Below are 19,256 nucleotides of genomic sequence, written 5' to 3' on the forward strand. Positions count from 1 at the left end.
CACTCCACTACTTGGCTATTCATTAAACTGAATTGTGCGTGTGATGAGGGGTGTATTTATAGGCATTTTGAGGTTTGGGAAACTTTGCCCCTCCTGGTAGGATTGTATATCCCATATGTCACTAGCTCATGGACTCTTGCCAATATGAAAGAAATTAATTTATCAGGTAAGTTCTTACATAAATTATGTTTTTTTGGGGGGGTTTTCAAATAGATTCACTCTTCATGAGTCTTTCTCTTACATAACAAAGAAGGTTAAAATTGATGTCAGCCTGTCTGAACCTTCAGTCTCTTTCTTTCGCCTCAGTTGCTCGTTTTAGGTTCTAGGTCAGCTTCAGATGCAATTCCATTTGCTCATTTTCACGAGACCTCTTTAGCTAAATTTGTATGCCTCATCATTGTTGCAGACACTATACTCAGCTGTATTAGAATATTTTTGGATCCAAATACAAGTCTGTCACTGACTTTCTGGCTGAATGATCAATTTATTATTTAGGGGCTACTTTTGCTTGTTCTAACTCGACTGTGATCCCTACAGATGCAAGTCTCTCAGGTTGGGGAGCTGTTTGGGGGTCCTTAAGAGCACAGGATGTTTTGGATCCTCAGGAGATGAGGTTACCTGTAAATGTTCTACAACTGTACAATTTTCAGGGCTCTTCAAGCTTGGCCTCTGTTGAAAAAGAGAATATTTTCTCTATTTTCAGACAGACAGTGTCAATGCAGTGGCTTTTGTCAACCATCAGGGGGGAACTCCAGTTCCCAGGCCATTAGGGAGGTGTCTTCTCTAATGGGCACAAATAAATTGTCTAGTTTCTGTGATTCATATTCCAGGAGTGAACAACAGGGTGCAGACTTTCTCATTAGTCAATCTCTACATCCAGGGGAGTGGTCCCTTTACCACAATCTATTTATGAATTAGCTTCTCCTTGAAATAGATTTGATGGCATGTTGATTGAAAAACAATCTTCCCAAGTACTTTGCAAGGTCCAGAGATCCTCAGAGTTAGTGGATGCGCTAGTAGTTCATTGGTCATTTCAGATAGTGATTTCCAGGATAAGCCTAGAGAAATTTTCAGTAATCCTGATAGCCCCAGCTTGGCCTTGCAGGATTTGGTATGCAGATCTGGTTCAAATGTCCAGCTGTCCTCCTTGGCCTCTGCATTCAGACCTTGAGGTCCGTTTTTCATCCGGATCTCAAGTCTCTGAACTCAATGGCATGGAAATTGAATGTTTATGCCTTAGACATAGGGATTACCCTCCTAACCACTATGAGAAGGTAAAAGACACCTCAACAAATCAAAACTTTAAATCCCTCCCATTTCCTATGATCCTCAGTCATAGATATTGCAAAATATATGAGGAAAACAGAAAAGCAGAGGAAAGATAAAGCAGGACAAAAAAGTGCAAAACTAAAAAATGTGTGCATTTTTCTACTGCCACAGGGATGCTAGAGTCTATCCCTGTGACATTGTTCACAGTGATTGCTTGATCAGTGTTGTAGCTCATTTTAATCTACCCTTAGTGGACACAGCAAAGGAGATACAATAAAAAATGATTAAGTGACATTTCAAGTAGTATGCCCGTGGTCAGTAAAAACAATGCAAAACATGAACCTTTTAAATTGCTCTTAACCCATTAATGACCAATGACAGAATTTTTCAGTCATGAAACAGCTCAGCAAACTGAATGTGTCCTTAAAGGGATATTAATGTAAGGTATATCCCTTTAAGGAACTCAATTTACAGATAAGAATTTATAAAGGATAGTGCAATTCTTTAGAGGTGTACTTATCTCTTGTTTTTATTAAGTTATATCTTTTATTTGTTTGAATTTCCAACTGGTTTAAATATGGGTTTGTATCACCACAGAATTTAATTACCCAATTGAATGAAAGGTAATCACAGATTTAGTGGTGAGCTATTTTATAGAATGAATGTGGCAAATTTGTACTACCAAACTAGCACTTCGATTAGTCTGGTGATTATTAAATAAGAAGGTTATAACACCCATAATTAGGTTTCTAATGTGTTATTGTTCTCTGTTATGGTACTCCCCTTTTGATAAAGACTGCCAATTATCTGGTTAGGATTTCTATATAGCAAGTTCAGCAGGTATAACACAGTTCAAACAATTATTACTTATAACTTGTTATCTCCTGTACCTTGAATCTCAGGAAGCGGTTCTGAAGTTCCTTTGTACCTCCGCTCTGCAGGAGAGACTTCTGCTGATGCAGCTTCAGTGTATGCGCTAAACCGGAAGTGACCGGTATCGTTAGTCCTTAGCGCTTATGGGAAATGTAGTCCCTGGGTCTGTGAGAGGAACGAAACAGGCAAGGTGAGAGAAATACTTGCGTTAAAGATTTTATGGAATGATGAGAGCTGTTGCCAGAAGTTGAATCCTTTCTGTTGTGGGTTGAAGTAGATTTAGGAGTAGAGGATACCCAGTCCTTCAGTTTGAGCTGCAGATTGGCGTTACCAACGGAGAGTGTAGGAGAGGTGAATTTCCTCTCAGGTAGTGAGAAAGAGGCTTGGTTCTTCAGGTGTTCATGACTCACGAATTAGAATAACTAAGCAATGTTACTTAGCTGTTGTAATTTAAAGGAGAAGTAACCAATAGGAACAGACATGAAGTAACAGTTGCTTAAAGACACAGTAGCCCTTACAATTAAAAATCAGTAAAAACAAGTATGTTAATTCAAAGAAAACATATAAAGAAACAGATTATGCTAAAAAAAGTAACAGCAAACAACTTACTTGTTTTCTTGCATAATAAACAGACATTCTCTGTTGTCCTGCCCCCAGTGTGATATTGGAGCTGACATATTTGAAACTTTAGGTTACATTCTGATGAATCTAGGCATAAGCAAGTCTGACTCCCTGTTATCTAATCTCTTCACTTAATAGTAACCAGCCTAAAAGTTTTATGACATGAGGATAAGATAAACCTTCCTGCAGAGACCCCCTCTTCCTTGTACAGCTGTAACAGGTAGTAAATGATACTGCACAACTGTAGGGTGAAAATAATAAAAGGTATTTTTTTTCTATTATAGCAGGGGCGGTCCTGCATTGTGCACCACGTGACCGGGTTTGGTCACACTTATTTCCTCTTTCCTGGCCGTGCGGTTTACCAGAGAAGAAGCGGTTTCTCTGTTTGGCCTGGGTCATAGGAGGTGGTGAGTGCCCCAGCCATTTGGGGTATAAAGGTGCTGTGTTTTCTTATGGAGGATTCTGATGCGTTAGAGGGTACTCTCTCTTTACCTAATTCTAATACCTGTCTATATTGTGAGGAGGTCGCATTATACCCGCCCGCTCAATTATGTTTCTTATGCCTTGATAAAGTAATCATGTCAAAGAAGGTTAATATGTTTGATACCACTGAGCCATCCTCTGAGGAGTCTCCGTCCTGTGAGGTGCGCATCTTACAGTCATCTCCTAATACACATGCAGCTTCCCGTAGCACTCCTAATCCTCCATCTGAAGGGGGCCTTTTACTGCCAGACTTTACTGAGCAGTTACAAACGGCAGTGTCTGCGTCCTTTAGTGCTTTACCTCGTCCTGCTAAGTGCAAGCGAAAGGTCAAATATTTGCTATCCTTCCCAGGGGTCATCAACTAGTTTATTGGATTTATGATACTCTTTCTACTCTGATACTCTTTCTGGGTCGGAATATGCTGCCTCTAAACCTCCAGCCGTGGAGGAATCAGACTTTAGATTAAGGATTGAACATTTTTACGCTTTCTGTTAAAGGAAGTTTTGGCTATGTTTGAGGTTCCAGAGCCCAAATTGCCTGAGGACCCTTTGATTCCTAAATTAGGTCTACAAGGACAGGGTTGTACCACAAACTTTCCCGGTTCCCGTAAAAATGGCGAACATTATCAAGAATTAATGGGAAAGGATTTGTTCTTAATTTTCCCCTTCTTCCTTTAAGAAATTGTTCCCGGTCCCGGACTCTCAATTGGAGTTGTGGGGTTCCATCGCCAAGGTGGATGGCTCTATCTCCACGCTTGCTAAATGCACTACTATCCCGCTTGAGGATAGTTTGTCGTTTAAAGGGGCAGTAAACCTAGAAAATAATTTTATATAATTCTGCACATAGTGCAGAATTATATAACATTATCTTAGCGCAAACTTTATGTAACATAATTTTGCCGCTGAAATTTGATTAAAAAAGAGGGTTTTTCAGACCGCCGCTCTATGCTCTACTGAGCAGGTCTGGTTTCCCCCCTGAGCACATCTGGGCAGCTGTCTAGTCACATCCCGGCCCGATGGCGCCATTACCCTCAATGTAGCTCACTCCTGCTCTGTCTTTCTGGGGTGCGTAAGGGATCTCTCCTCCCTAGGAGTCATTGTCCTAGAAAGAGTTCTGGGATACTATTCAAACCTTTTTGTGGCCCCAAAGAAGGAGGGCACTTTCCGCCCGATTCTGGACCTAAAGTACTTAAACAAATTCCTATCTGTCCCCTCGTTCAAGATGGAGATAAGGTATATCCTTCCCTTAATTCAGGAAGGACAGTTCATGACCACTATAGATCTGAGGGATGCTTACCTTCAGGTTCCAATCCCCAAGGAACACTTCAGGTTCCTTAGATTTGCGTTCCTGGACCAGCACTTCCAGTTTATTGCACTTCCATTTGGTCTAGCTACTGCTCCAATAGTTTTTATGAAGGTTCTAGGGGCTCTGCTTGCAGTGGCCAAAACTAGAGGTATAGCAGTAGCGCCATACTTGGACGATATTCTGGTTCAAGCACCATCCTATCGCCTGACATTAGACCATTCAAAATCTCTTCTGTTTCTTCTTCGATCTCATGGTTGGAAGATAAACATAGAAAAGAGTTCTCTTATTCCCATTACCAGGGTGGAATTCCTGGGTACTATAATAGACTCCATATCCAAGGATATTCCTTACATACCAGAGACGTTACAAGCTATCTTCCGCTTGTCTTGCCCTCCAGACCTCCTTAAGGCCCTCTGTGGCTCGGTGTATGGAGGTGATTGGTCTCATGGTGTCCAGCATGGACATCATTCCTTTTGCCAGATTCTATCTCAGACCACTTCAGCTGTGCATGCAGAGACAGTGGAACGGCGATCATTCGGATATGTCTCAACAGATTTCTCTGGACAACTGGTCGAGAGAATCGCTCTCCTGGTGGCTCTGTCCAGATCTCCTGTCCCAAGGGACATTCTTCTTGAGACTATCCCGGGAGATTGTGACTACGGACACAAGTCTGTCAGGATGGGGAACTGTTTTGGGTGCCAGGAAGGCACAGGGCCTGTGGACTCAAGAGGAATCTCTCCTCCCGATCAACATTCTGGAACTTCAAGCAATCTTCAATGCTCTGAAGGCTTGGCCTCTTCTGGGTTCATCGCAGTTTATCAGATTCCAATCAGAAAACATAACCTCAGTGGCTTACATCAACCATCAGGGGGGAACGAGGAGCTCCCTAGCAATAAGGGAAGTTTCTTGGATTTTCCATCCCAAGGTGTTTGCGGAGATTTGCAACCAATGGGGGACACCGGAGATATATCTCATGGCGTCCCGGCTTAATTCCAAGCTACCCAGATATAGGTCGCGGTCCAGGGACCCTCAAGCGGAGCTAATAGATGCATTACCAGTGCCTTGGAGGTTCAATCTAATTTACATTTTCCCGTCGTTACCACTTCTTCCTCGTGTAGTGGCCCACATTAAGCAGGAGCAGGCATCCGTGATACTGATTGCTCCTTTGTGGCCGGGAACGATATGGTTCATGGACCTTGTGGGGGTGTCCTCATCTTGTCTGTGGAAGTTACCCTGTTGCAGGGATCTGCTGGAACAGGGTCCTTTTGTTCATCAAAATCTAGATTCCCTGAGGCTTTACTGCGTGGAGATTGAACCTTTAGTCCTAGCCAAGAGAGATTTCTCTGAGAGAGTTATTGACACACTCATTCAGGCTCGTAAGCCTGTTACTCGTCACATCTATCATAAGGTGTTAAGAGCTTACTTATTCTAGTGTGAAGAGCGTTGTTTAGCCTGGCATAGGGTTAAGGCTGCCAGGATACTTTCCTTTTTCCAGGAGGGTCTGGAGAAGGGCGTTTCTGCCAGTTCCCTGAGTGGACAGATTTCGTCCTTTTCTGTTTTGCTGCACAAGAGGCTCGCAGAGCACCCTGACGTGCAATCTTTTGTTAAGGCTCTGATTAGGATCAGACCTGTGTTTAGAACTAACGCTCCACCTTGGAGTTTGAATCTTATTCTTACGTTTTTGCAACGGGCTCCGTGTGAGCCTATGCATTTGGTTGACATTAAATTGTTGTCCTGGAAGGTTCTTTTTCTATTTGCTATTGCATAGGCACGCAGAGTTTCTGAAATAGCTGCCTTGCAATGTGAGCCTCCTTATCTGGTGTTCCACACTAATAAGGCTGTCCTACGTACCAGCTTGGGTTTTCTACCTAAGGTGGTGTCTGATCGTAACATCATTTGCGGTTCCTTCCTTATGTCCTAATCCTTCTTCGAAGGAACGTTTACTTCATAATCTGGATGTGGTTCGAGCTTTGAAGTTTTATCTTCAAGCTACTAAGGATTTTAGTCAAACTTCTTCTTTGTTTGTTATCTACTCAGGGAAACGTAAGGGTCAGAAGGCTTTTTCCTTATGTTTTTGGTTGAGGAATGTTATACGCTTAGCTTACGAGTCAGCGAGACTTAGACCTCCTCATAGGATTCCACTAGAGCGGTGGCTTCCTTTTGGGCCTTTAAGAACGAGGCCTCTATGGATCGGATTTGTAAGGCTACCTGGTCCTCCTTACATACTTTTTCAAAATTCTACAAGTTTGACGTTTTTGCTTCGGCCGAAGCAGCTTTTGGGAGAAAGGTTTTACAGGCTGTGGTGCCCTCAGATTAGGGTCTGCCTCTCTTTTACCCCTCCCGTTATCATTCAGTTTCTTTTAGAGCTTGGGTATAGTTTTCCCAACAGTAAGGAATGATGCCGTTGACTCTCCTCATATTAAGAAGGAAAAAATAAATGATGCTTACCTGATCATTTAATTTCCTTCTGTATGAGGAGAGTCCACGGCCCCCGCCCGTATACTCAGATGGGCGGACCAAAATTATATACCCTAATATTTCTCCTACTGTTCCTTGTTCCTTTGGCAGAATGACTGGGATATGAGGGAAGTAGGGGGGAGTATTTAAGCCTTTGACTGTGGTGTCTTTGCCTCCTCCTGGTGGCCACGTTCAGTATTTCCCAACAGTAAGGAATGATGCTGTGGACTCAACTCATACAGAAGGAAATTAAATTATCAGGTAAGCATAATTTATGTTTTTTTGCCTAGTAATGCTTTTCACAGAGTAGAACTTTCCTGTAGTATATCAGTCTGATCCTGCCTATTACGGTCAGTCCAGTGCCGAAATACCAAGCAATTCCTCTCTGAACATGGAACACAGCAACCACAGACAATCATTTCGGCCTTCATTGGTTCTCGTCAGTGAGGTGTAGCCAGTAGCAAAGCGTGGGGGGGGGGGCCCACAGGGGTAGTTTGCGTTCTCCAGTCTCCACCACCGCTCTCACTGAGTGTCTCACATGCAGCGCTGGGAGGAAGTTTGGTTTGTGCCTGCACTTTTCATTTCTACTTCTAGCGTCACTGTTCCGTTACTGCGTTCCTCTCTAGACTTTTCTCCCCCTTCCTGAGCTCTAGTGCAGTGTGAGTCATAGCAGCAGACCTGATATAGGTGAGTTGTGCAGACTCCTAAACTATACAGGTGGCCCTCGGTTTACGCTAGTTCAATTTGCGCCGTTTCAGAATAACAACCTTTTTTTTCAATCATGTGCACTAATTAAAATAGCCAGTAGGTGGAGCTGTCCTCTTGCTTTGCAGCAAAGTTATGTAACTTATCAGCCTGAAATTTTTTATTTATATGTGTATTTTTTTCTCACATACTTTTTGTGATAACATTTTCAACTATTTCATAATCAGAGCACTGAGGAATTCTGAATTGGGGGGCTGGGGGTACAATAGTGAGGTGGTACAGTGAGGTACAAATCAGAGGTGGTACAGTGAGGTACTATAGTCAATCTCTACTGTACTGGTGGAAGAGACTCAGTCAGTGCTAATGGGTTAGGGGGCACTATACTTGCCCTGCCCTGGGCGCTGACAACCCACGCTACGCCACTGGGTGTAGCCATATTCCTCTAAGCACACTCAGCAAGGAGTCCACGTCTGGTTGCCCCTTTTTCCCTTAGGGAGACTAAATACATACAGAGAGAAGCGCACTCACAGGAACGAACAACCAGCTCAGTACCAGTTAGCCTGTTCTATGTCGATTTACCACCTGGATGTAGCTTCTTTTTTGGCCCAGTAATGCTTTTCACAGAGTAGAACTTTCCTGTAGTATATCAGTCTGATCCTGCCTATTAAGGGGTGATGGGGGAAACCAGACGTTGACTCCTTGCCCAGTGTGCTTAGAGAAATATGGCTGCACCTCACTGACGAGGCCAAAACGATCGTCTGGGGTTGTCATGTTCATTATTCAAAGGAGAATTGCCTGCTATTTCTGGACTAGACTGACCTTACTTGGTGGGATCAGACTGATATACTTCAGGAAAGTTTTGCTCTGTGAAAAGCACAACTGGGCTAAAAGAGGCTGCTCCTAGGTGGTAACTTGCCATAGAACAAGCTACTGAGCTATTATTCGTTCCTGGTAGATTGCTTCTCTCTTTGTATGCATAATTTTTTGTACCTGGGTAGTTGTCCCTAAGGTTGATGGGGGAAACCAGACATGGTAACTTGCCATAAAACAAACTACTGAGCTGTTGTTCGTTCATGGTAGAGCACTTCTCTTTCTATGAGAAAACCTATTTATTGTTCCCAAAAAGGAGGAAACCTTTTGTCGTTTTAGACCTGAAGTGCCTCAACAAATTCTAAATGGTACCTTCCTTCATATTGGAGACATTAGGTTTATTCCTCCTCTCTAAAGAATGCTCATCTACATGGTATTGCTGTGACGCCATACTTGAACGACATCTTGGTCATCATCTTCCCTGTTTGTCCTGTATTTTGGTAAGTGCAAGGGTCAGAAAGTCACAGCTGTTACCCTATTCTTCTGAAGTTGGTCAGCAGCCACCATCACAGATGCAGCACACTTTATTCGTGCAGTGTCTTCTTTGTGGGCCTTCAAGAATGAGGCTTCAGTTGAACAGATATGCAAGGCTGCTAATTGTTCTTCATTACATACTTAACACAAAATGTTACCAATTTGATGGTAGGCATCTTTTAGGACAAAGGTTCTTCTAGCGCTGGTGCCCAATGTTTGACTGCCTTTCCTTCCCTAAATTTTTTGTGTACTTTACAGCTTAGTTTTCGGTTTCCCATAGGTTATGATTGACTTTTGTGGACTCTTGCTGCCATTAGAAAGAAAATATAATTTGTTTACCTGATAAATTATTTTCTTTCTTGGCAGTGAGAGTCCACGAACCCGCCCTGTATTAGTATAGTGGCAGCAGTCTTGGCACTTCTTTACCCCTTGCGTCTCTCTACTTTTCCTTATCCTCGGCTTGAACTACTGAGAAGAGTAGGGGAAGTGTAAGGGTTATTCAATGCTCTGCTTGGGGTGTCTGCCTCCTACTGGTAACCAGGTGAAGTATTTCCCATAGGTTATGAATGACTTTTGTGGACTCTCACTGCCAAGAAAGAAAATAATTTATCAGGTAAATTGTTTGTAAATCTTTTGCAGAGTGGTGCTTAAGTGCTGATATATTTAATTCCTTTTCTATGTTAGGATGTGTGACTCCCACTTGTTATGCATTTATGTCTGAATCTAAAACTGTATTCTTTGCTAATCTGGTAGAAATTTTTAAAGGGATCTGAAACCAAAATATTTATTTCTTTCATATAGGTGGTGAGGGTCCACAAGCTAGTTACTGATGGGGATATACATTCCTACCAGGAGGGGGCAAAGTTTCACAAACCTCAAATGCCTATAAATACACCTCCCACCTCACTCATACCTCAGTTTTAAAAACTTTGCCTCCTTAGGAGGTAGGTGAAGCATGATGTACTTGATTTCTTCAGTGAATGGCACTTCTAAGCAGGTTGAAGCCCAGTTTCTCTCTAAGTGCAGTGTTTGTCTGAGGGATGTGAAGGGAGTATTGCCTGATGATACCATGTTTTCGCCTATGGGGAAGCTTTTCATAAGGCTCTTTGTAAATCGGTCGCAGGGATTCATCTGCGGCCTCCCTTTATAGATCGACAATATACTCTTGTACCATTACCTCTGCTGATATATTCAGTACTGGTTTGGCTGTCTGCTATATGTGGATGGGTGTCTTAAAGGTAAATATGAACATGTATCTTTTTTAACAGACACACTCTCAGCTATGTATTAGGCACTTTTTAAGTAAAGTTGTTATATATTGTTTATATATATGCCTTGAGTCAGTTGTTTAGTGTTCCTTATATATTATATCTGCACAACAGGTTTGTTTGAGTTTGAAACATATCTTAGTATGTCTTGGCATGTCTTAAAATATGTTTGGGGATAAAACTCCACCTCCGAATCGCCCTGTGTTTTGATTTTTTTGTTAGAAGGCTATATGCAGCACTTATGTCACTGCTTATTTCAATGTTTCCTTTTTTATATATTAGCACTGTTTCCCACTCTCTGAAGCCTGCTATATATAGGAGCATAGATATAAATTTGCAAACTATTTATATATATTTTTTTGTTTTTTTGCATTCATGTCTCAAACTGAACCTGGCTCAGAAGTTACCATAGAAACTGAGCTGCATGAACATATTTCTATAAAAAGATAAGTGTGTTTATTGTTAATGACTGAGCTGATTTCTTCAGCTCAATTATGTGGCTACTGTTTTAATATTTTACATTATGACAATATTTCTATGAGTATAAATGCTATCACTGTTTAATAATTCCCAGTCTAATGCAGAGGGCATTTCTGCAGCAATGAAAGATGTTATTGCTACAGCCATAGAGAAGGCTATGTCTGCTATTCCGCCTTCAAATAAATGTTAAGGAGTTTTGCATTATGTTCTTAAATCTAGTGAATTTTGTACTTGCCGACAGCATACTGATGTATCTTCTTCTGATGGGGGTTCCTTTGAGGATCTTACATCAGAGACAGAGATTGAACATTTTAATTTTTGTAAAAAAAAAAATCAGTAGCTATGTGCATGGAAGTTTTAGGTCTCATGACTGCAGCATCAGACGTGATTCTCTTTGCTCGTCTTTATATGAGACCTGTCCAGCTTTGTATGCTGAATCAGTGGTGCAGGGATTATACAAGGTTATCACAATATTGTTAAATCCCAGTGTTTGACTATCTCTGACTTGGTGGTTAGATCACCATCGTATAGTTCTAGGGGCCTCTTTGGTTCGTCCAACCTGGACTGTGATCACAACAGATGCGAGTCTTTTCAGGTTGGGGAGCTGTTTGGGGATCTCTGACAGCACAAGGGGTTTGGAAATATCAAGAGGCGAGATTGCCAATCAATATTTTGGAACTCTGTGCAATTTTCAGGGCTCTTCAGGCTTTGCCTCTGTTGAAGAGAGAACCGTTCATTTGTTTTCAGACAGACAATATCACAGCTGTGGCATATGTCAATTATCAGGGTGGGACTCACAGTCCCCTAGCTATGATAAAAGTATCTCAAATACTTTCTTGGGCGGAATCCAGCTCTTCTCTAATTTCTGTGGTACATATCCCAGGTGTAGACAATTGAGAAGCAGATTATCTCAGCCGGGGGAGAGGTCTCTCCATCCAGATGTGTTTTCTCAGATTGTTCAGATGTGGGTTTTCCAGAAATAGATCTGATGGCTTCTTATCTAAACAAGAAACTTCCTAGGTACCTGTCCAGGTCCAGGGATCTTCAGGCGGAAGCAGTGGTTGCATTGACACTTCCTTGGTGCTACCAACCTGCTTATATTTTCCCGCCTCTAGTTCTTCTTCCAAGAGTGATATCCAAAATCATCATGGAACAGTCATTTGTATTGCTGGTAGCTCCAGCATGGCCTCACAGGTTTTGGTATGCGGATCTTGTGCGGATGTCCAGTTGCCAACCTTGGCCTCTTCCATTTAGGTTGGATCTTCTGTTTTAAAGTCCGTTTTTTTCCATCAGGATTTCAAATCATTAAATTTGAAGGTATGGGAATTGAAAGCCTAGTGCTAAGTCATAGAGGTTTCTCTATGATTATACTGATTAATACTATGTTACAGGCTCGTAAATCTGTTTCTAGAAAGATTTATTATCGAGTTTGGAAGACTTATTTTCATGGTGTTCTTTTCATAAATTTGCTTGGCATTCTTTCAGAATTCCTAGAATTTTTTCAGTTTCTTCAGGATGGTTTGGATAAGGTTTTGTCTGCAAGTTCCTTGTAGGGACAAATCTTTGCTTGTTCTGTCTTGTTTCACAGAAAGATTGCTAAGCTTTCTGATATTCACTGTTTTTAACAGGCTTTGGTTTATATCAAGCCTGTCATTAAATCAATCTCTCCTCCTTGGAGTCTTTATTTGGTTTTGTGGGCTTTACAGGCCATTTGAGCCTATGCATTCTTTAGATATTAAACTACTTTCTTGGAAAGTGTTGTTCCTTTTGGCCATCTCTTCTGCTAGAAGAGTTTCTGAATTATCTACTCTTTATTGTGAATCTCCTTTTTTATTTTTCATCAGGATAAGGCGGTTTTGCAAACTTCATTTAAATTCTTTCCTAAGGTTGTTATTTCTAACAACATTAATAGAGAATTTGTTGTCCCTTCTTTGTGTCCTAATCCTAAGAATTCTTTGGAGAAATCCTTCCATTCTTTAGATGTGGTAAGAGCTTTGAAATATGTTGAAGCTACTAAAGATTTCAGGAAGACTTCTAGTCTATTTGTTATTTTTTCTGGTTCTAGGAAAGTTCAGAGGGCTTCTGATGTTTCCTTGGCTTCGTGGTTAAGCTTTCGTTTCATTCAGCTTATTTGGGGTCGGGTCAAGCCCCGTCTCAGAGAATTACAGCTCATTCTACTAGATAGGTCTCCACTTTGTGGGCTTTTTAAGAATGAAGCTTCAGTTGATCAGATTTGCAAAGCAGCAACTTGGTCTTCTTTGCATACATTTACTAAAATCTACCATTTTTGATGTATTCGCTTCTTCGGAAGCAGTTTTCGGTAGAAAAGTTCTTCAGGCAGCTGTTTCAGTTTGATTCTTCTGCTTATGTTTTAAGTTTGTTCTTTTCATTTAATGAGAATTAACTTATATTTTGGGTTGTGGATTATTTTTTCAGTGAGAAATGGCTGTTTTTATTTTTATCCCTCCCTCTCTAGTGACTCTTGCGTGGAGTTCCACATCTTGGGTATTGCTATCCCATACGTCACTAGCTCATGGACTCTTGCCAATTACATGAAAGAAAACATCATTTATGTAAGAACTTACCTGATAAATTAATTTCTTTCATATTGGCAAGAGTCCATGAGGCCCACCCTTTTTGTGGTGGTTATGATTTTTTGTATAAAGCCCAATTATTTCCAAATTTCTTTGTTGATGAGTTTTACTCCTTTCTTTATCACCCCACTTCTTGGCTATTCATTAAACTGAATATTGGGTGTGGTGAGGGGTGTATTTATAGGCATTTTCAGGTTTGGGAAACTTTGACCCTCCTGGTAAGATTGTATATCCCATACGTCACTAGCTCATGGACTCTTGCCAATATGAAAGAAATGAATTTATCAGGTAAGTTCTTACATAAATTATGTTTTTTGGTTCTCAATTAGATTCTATTATTTCCACTATCACTGGGGGGAAGGGAGTTTTTCATCTGAGACCTCTACAGCTTTGCATGTTGCACCAATGGTGCAGGGATTATTCTCAGATATCACTGATATACTTAAATCCCAACACTCAACTCTTGGTGGTTAAACCATCATCTTATTGTTCAAGGGGCCTCCTTTGTTTGCCCTACCTTGAGTGTGATCACAACAGATGCAAGTCTCACAGCTTGGGGAGCTGCTTGGGGGTCTTTGACAGCACAAGGAGTTTGGAATCCTCAAGAGGCAAGGTTACCAATTAATATCTTAGAACGTGCTATTTTCAGAGCCATTCAGGCTTGGCCTCTATTAAAGAGAGAATTGTATATTCGGTTTCAAACAGACAATGTCACAACAGTGGCATATGTCTATCATCAAGAGGGGACTCGCAGTCCCCTAGCAATGAAAGAAGTATCTCTAATACTTTTATGGGTGGAATCCAACTCTTGTCGAATCACTGCGATTCATATACCAGGTGTAGACTATTGGGAAGCAGATTATCTCAGCCGTCAGACTATACATCCGGGGGAATGGTCTCTCTATCCAGATGTGTTCTATCAGATTGTGCAGATGTGGGGTCTTCCAGACATAGATCTGATGGCCTCTCATCTAAACAAGAAACTTCCCAGATACCTGTCCAGGAATCCTCAGGCGGAATTGAAGGGTACTCTAGCAGTTCCATGGTTTTACCAACCTGCTTAAATTTTTCCACCTCTGGTTCTTCCAAGAGTGATCTCAAAGATCATAATGAAACAATCTTATGTATTTCTCATAGCACCAGCATGGCCTCACAGGTTCTGGTATGTGGACCTTGTCCGAATGTCCAGTTGCCAACACTTCCTCTTGGGTTGTTTTGCATTCTTGGATCTCAGAGTTGGTTGGGATGTTTCACGGTAGTGGGAACTTGGGCTATGTCCTTGCTCCGTCTACCTGACCAGGTCAGGGTTGTCCTGGTTTTAGGAGTATTCTTACTCTTTACTACGGAGTTACCCATGACATCTAGGGGTTAGCTGTGTGGCTTGCGCCTCATGGGTTGTGGGTTGATACCCAGCTGCTGGCGTTGGACTCCAATTTCTGGTGCGCTTTAAGGGTGCATTACCCTGGTCAGTTTTCCAGTGTAACTGTGGATTATCTGCTTTGCAGGGAATGGGCCGGTTGTGCCTCTGTTTGGCTAAGCTACCTGTAGGGGGGTCCTTCTAGGACATTTGTGTTGGGGATTTTCTTCCCAATTGGTCGGCGGCTTTGGGCCTTGAGGACACTTGTTCCCCTTCCAGCTTCTTCCCCTTTTTCTTTAGGGGATAATCTCCTTCCTATGGAGATGAAGTCCTTTCTTAGGGCTTCTCCTGGTTGGGAAGTGGAGGATGGAATTGATTCCACCTGGGGTCTTGTTTGCTTCAAGTCAGACTTTTAACACTCGTTCCTGTACTAGTTTGGGATTTTTTGTTCCCTGTATTAGATCCCTGTGGCTGGGTTGGCCCAGCTGGAGTTGGGTCTACAGATCAGGATAATAGAGCGGTCTATGGGTCGCAGTCTCTTCAGTTTCCTGGGAGATGGATTTTCCTTCTTGCTCCTTTGACAGGAGAGGGTTTACTCTTCCTTCAGGTTCTAAGGGTATACTCTCCTTCTCGGGGGGCCTCGATGGAGGTTTTGTGTTCCCCTTTTTTAGGGACCTGTGAGTAGGTCCGGCAACTTAGATTGCCTGGAGTGTACCTCTGTCGAGTGGCTGGTTTATGCGCTCTATCTTCTTGATGACTGCTTCTTATCCTAGCAAGTTTCCTCTGGGCCGTCCTGTTATGGACTCTGTGTTCTCAATCTTGGGGTTTGCCTGGGGCTTTCTTGGCTGGATCCTTTAGTATTCTATGAACCGGCGCTGGAAGGATTTTGCCTCTTAGTTTGCATTCCATGCTTGCAGGATGTTGAGGAGATGTCTTTTTTGTCACTGTGCTCGGTATTATTCCGGGTTTCGCTTGGTGTCGGCGAAGCCTTCTTCCTTGTTTGGGTCTATTTGGGTCTCTGTGAGCGGGGCCCACTCTGGAGGTGTTTTTTCTTGTGTTCCGGTACCTTGCGGTTTTCTCGGTCCTCCTTTGCCTTGTCCCCTTGAGGATTTTGGCTGGTTTTCCCTTCATTTTTGAGTAATTAGTGGTGGGGGACCGTCTTTTGGGCGACGGTGTCTCTTGATGGCCTGTCAGCTCAGTCGAGTCAGTTTTGCGGTCTCTGTTTTGGCTCTGGACTAGCTGTGAGTCAATGTCATTGGGGCTTTTCCTTTAAAACATAAAATGGATTTTCTCGGCTTCGGACGAAGCAGGACTTTTTATTGGTAAGGGTTCAGGCATGGTGCCCTCCCGTCTTGGCGTCTCCGTCAGAGTCCTCTTTAGCTTGGGTATTGTTTTCTTAAAACCAAGGAATGTAGCTGTGGACTTTTCCATTTAAGAAGAAAATCATAAATTATGCTTACCTGATCATTTCCTTTTCTTCTGATGGAAAGAGTCCACAGCTCCCCACCCAAAATTTATGTGGGGGTCCTTATATTCTTCTGGCACCTTTTCACACTGATATTTTGTCTACTGTTCTTTGTTCCTCGGCAGAATGACTGGGGGATGAGGGGAGTGGGAGGAGTATTTAAGCCTTTGGCTGGGGTGTCTTTGCCTCCTCCTGGTGGCCAGGTTCCTATTTCCCAAAAGTAATGAATGCAGCTGTGGACTCTTTCCATCAGAAGAAAATGAAATTATCAGGTAAGCATAATTTATGTTTTCTCTTGGCTATCTCTTCTGATTTAAGAGTTTCTGAATTGTCTGCTCTCTCTTGCGAGTCTCCTTATCTGCTTTTCCATCAAGATAAAGCTGTTTTGCAGACTTCGTTTAAATGTTTGCCTAAAGTTGTGAATTCTAACAACATTAATAGAGAAATTATTATCCCTTCCTTGTGTCCTAATCCTAAGAATACTCTTGAAAGGTCTTTACATTCTTTTGATGTGATAAGAGCTTTGAAATATTATGTTGAGGCTACTAAAGATTTCAGAAAGACTTCTAGTCTGTTATTTTTTTCTGGTTCCAGAAAAAGAAAAGGTCAGAAAGTCTCTGCCATTTCTTTGGTATCTTTGTTGAAACTTCTGATTCACAAAGCTTATTTGAAGACGGGGCAGTCTCCGCCTCAGAGAATAACAGCCTCTACAAGATCAGTTGCCACATCTTGGGCTTTCAAAAATGAAGCTTCAGTTGATCAAATCTGCAAAGCAGCCACTTGGTCGTCTGCATATATTTACAAAATTTTACCATTTTGATGTGTTTGCTTCTTCAGAAGCAGCTTTTGGTAGAAAGGTTCTGCAGGCAGCTGTCTTAGTTTGATTATAGTGCCTATGATTTAATTTTTTTTAATTTTTAAGAAAACTTAATAATTTTTTTAGATTTAATTTCTCAGCGGCAATAGCTGTTTTGATTGTATCCCTCCCTCTATAGTTACTTGTGTACTTCCACATCTTGGGTATTATATCCCATCAGTAACTAGCTCGTGGACTCTCGCCACCTATATGAAAGAAAACATAATTTATGTAAGAACTTACCTGATTAATTTCTTTCATGGTGGAGAGTTTGGGGTTATGTTTTTTGTTTTTTTTAAATAAAGCTTATTATTTATGCTGTTCCTCTTTTTTATGCTTTTACTCCTTATACACCTCACTAACTTGGCTATACGTTAAACTGAGGTATGAGTGAGTTGGGAGGTGTATTATAGGCATTTGAGATTTGGGAAACTTTGCCCCCTCCTGGTAGGAATGTATATCTGCATCAATAACTATCTCGTGGACTCTCGCCACCATGTGTTTGTGATTCAGACAGAGCATATACCATTTTTAAAATGTTTCCAATTTACTTCTATTATCAAATTTGCTTTGTTTTCTTGATATTCTGTGTTGAAGCGATACCTAGGTAGGTGGAAATAGTGCTGACATCTAGTGCTCTTGCAAATGGAAAACATTCTTGCAAACTGCTGCCATATAGTGCTCTAGAAATGGGCCGGTTCCTAAGCAAACGTCACTGCTTTCCTAAAAGAAAAACAAAAAACAAGAGAACGAAGAAAAATTTATAATAGAAGTAAATTAGAAAGTTGTTTAAAAATGGGTTTCATATCCCTTTAGTACGGTGCATTTTTGCAGTGAAATTTGTTTTCTGGAACATTACCTCTTCACATAATGGTTTTGAGCAAATGTGAAATATATTTGCAATGTTGTCAACAAAATTCTTCTATTCTTCCCACAGCACCAGATCTACAAGTCCCAACAGTCAGATCAGCAAAATAAACAGTCTGGCTTACCAGAAGCACCAGTATTCTTCAACTGCATCTAGTATAAGGCTGGGTCAGGCTCCCTTTCCTACGCAATTTCCTCCTCAGGTAATATTTTTTATAGATTTATGGAATTATAATAACAATTAAATACTTTATAGTATATTTACTAGAATTGGCTATTAACAATGTGTAATTAATAAAAATTGAGATAAGAAACAATTCTTAGGGGTGTGTCCAGGCAGTGGCCATGAGCGGTCGCAATATCTGGAGCTCTTGCTAATCCGCCAATTATTGCCAGTACATCGGACTGCAAATAAATAAAACGTGAGATTCTAAACACCTCTTACGGTGTAGATATAGCCCTAACTCCGGTGTTTTCATGACCGCAGTCCCTATCTGGGACCAGGCTGGGTACAACAGTCACTGACGACTGCTACCTTTCACACTTATCAAGTTAGTGGAAGATTGCTGTGTTGGCTTGAGAGGCATCAATATAATATATCAGAATGGACCCTGAAAAAACCATGCTATTAGATGTTTTCACTAGATTACTTGAGGATCAGTTTATATGCCTATTTGAACACCTGGCAAGAGAGTGGGGGAGTATCTGTGCCGAAACAAGCTTCCCACAAATATCGGACACTATACGGAACACGGCAGAGAAAACACGTCCGAGAGATCGTAAGGCCGTGGATGAGACACATGATATCCAACATCGCTCCGAGTTACAGACTAAGCATAAGAATGCTTCAGAGTCAAGACGTCAGAATGTGAGTCTCGATGGAGTTATGATCCCTCCTACTTTAGCATACATGAGCGGATTGCTCTTACCGAGTGCACATAAGTTACCATTGCAGGGTGAGACTGAGCACTATAAAACAGCTGGCCGTGCTAATGCAACAATTCTGATATTGCGGTGCCGGCTGAAATTGCCGGAGATTCCGAGCTTGAAACTGCGATACAGGTCACTGGGAGAGGTGCAGCACCTAAATTCTACCAGGCTGATGAGGGAGACGCTATAAGGCAGGAACCGATGCAATATCCTGATCATAATCAGATCCAAGCTACATGTACTAGGACTGCACAACTGTTGCTAGTCGTGTTCACAGACCCAAGCAACACCTTAAACCACCTACAAATATGAATACGGTCGGGTCTTTCAGTTGTTCCAGTTTGTTAGTGACGGGATTTTCTGCAAAGATTTTGGCCGTCTT

The 19,256-nt window shown here is 41.7% G+C and overlaps 1 protein-coding gene across 1 annotated transcript in view; it reads left to right on the forward strand.

The window, feature by feature from the left end:
- LOC128640804 (protein PRRC2C) overlaps positions 1-19,256 on the forward strand; it is a 1,245,292-nt gene that overhangs the window by 1,137,989 nt on the left and 88,047 nt on the right. The window contains exon 21 of the mRNA XM_053693223.1: positions 18,015-18,147. Within this exon, the coding sequence (XP_053549198.1) occupies positions 18,015-18,147 (133 nt within the window). The remainder of the gene's footprint in view (positions 1-18,014; positions 18,148-19,256) is intronic.

The sequence above is a fragment of the Bombina bombina genome, chromosome 10 (assembly GCF_027579735.1).
Source record: "Bombina bombina isolate aBomBom1 chromosome 10, aBomBom1.pri, whole genome shotgun sequence".
In the NCBI taxonomy this organism is placed as follows: Eukaryota; Metazoa; Chordata; class Amphibia; order Anura; family Bombinatoridae; genus Bombina; species Bombina bombina.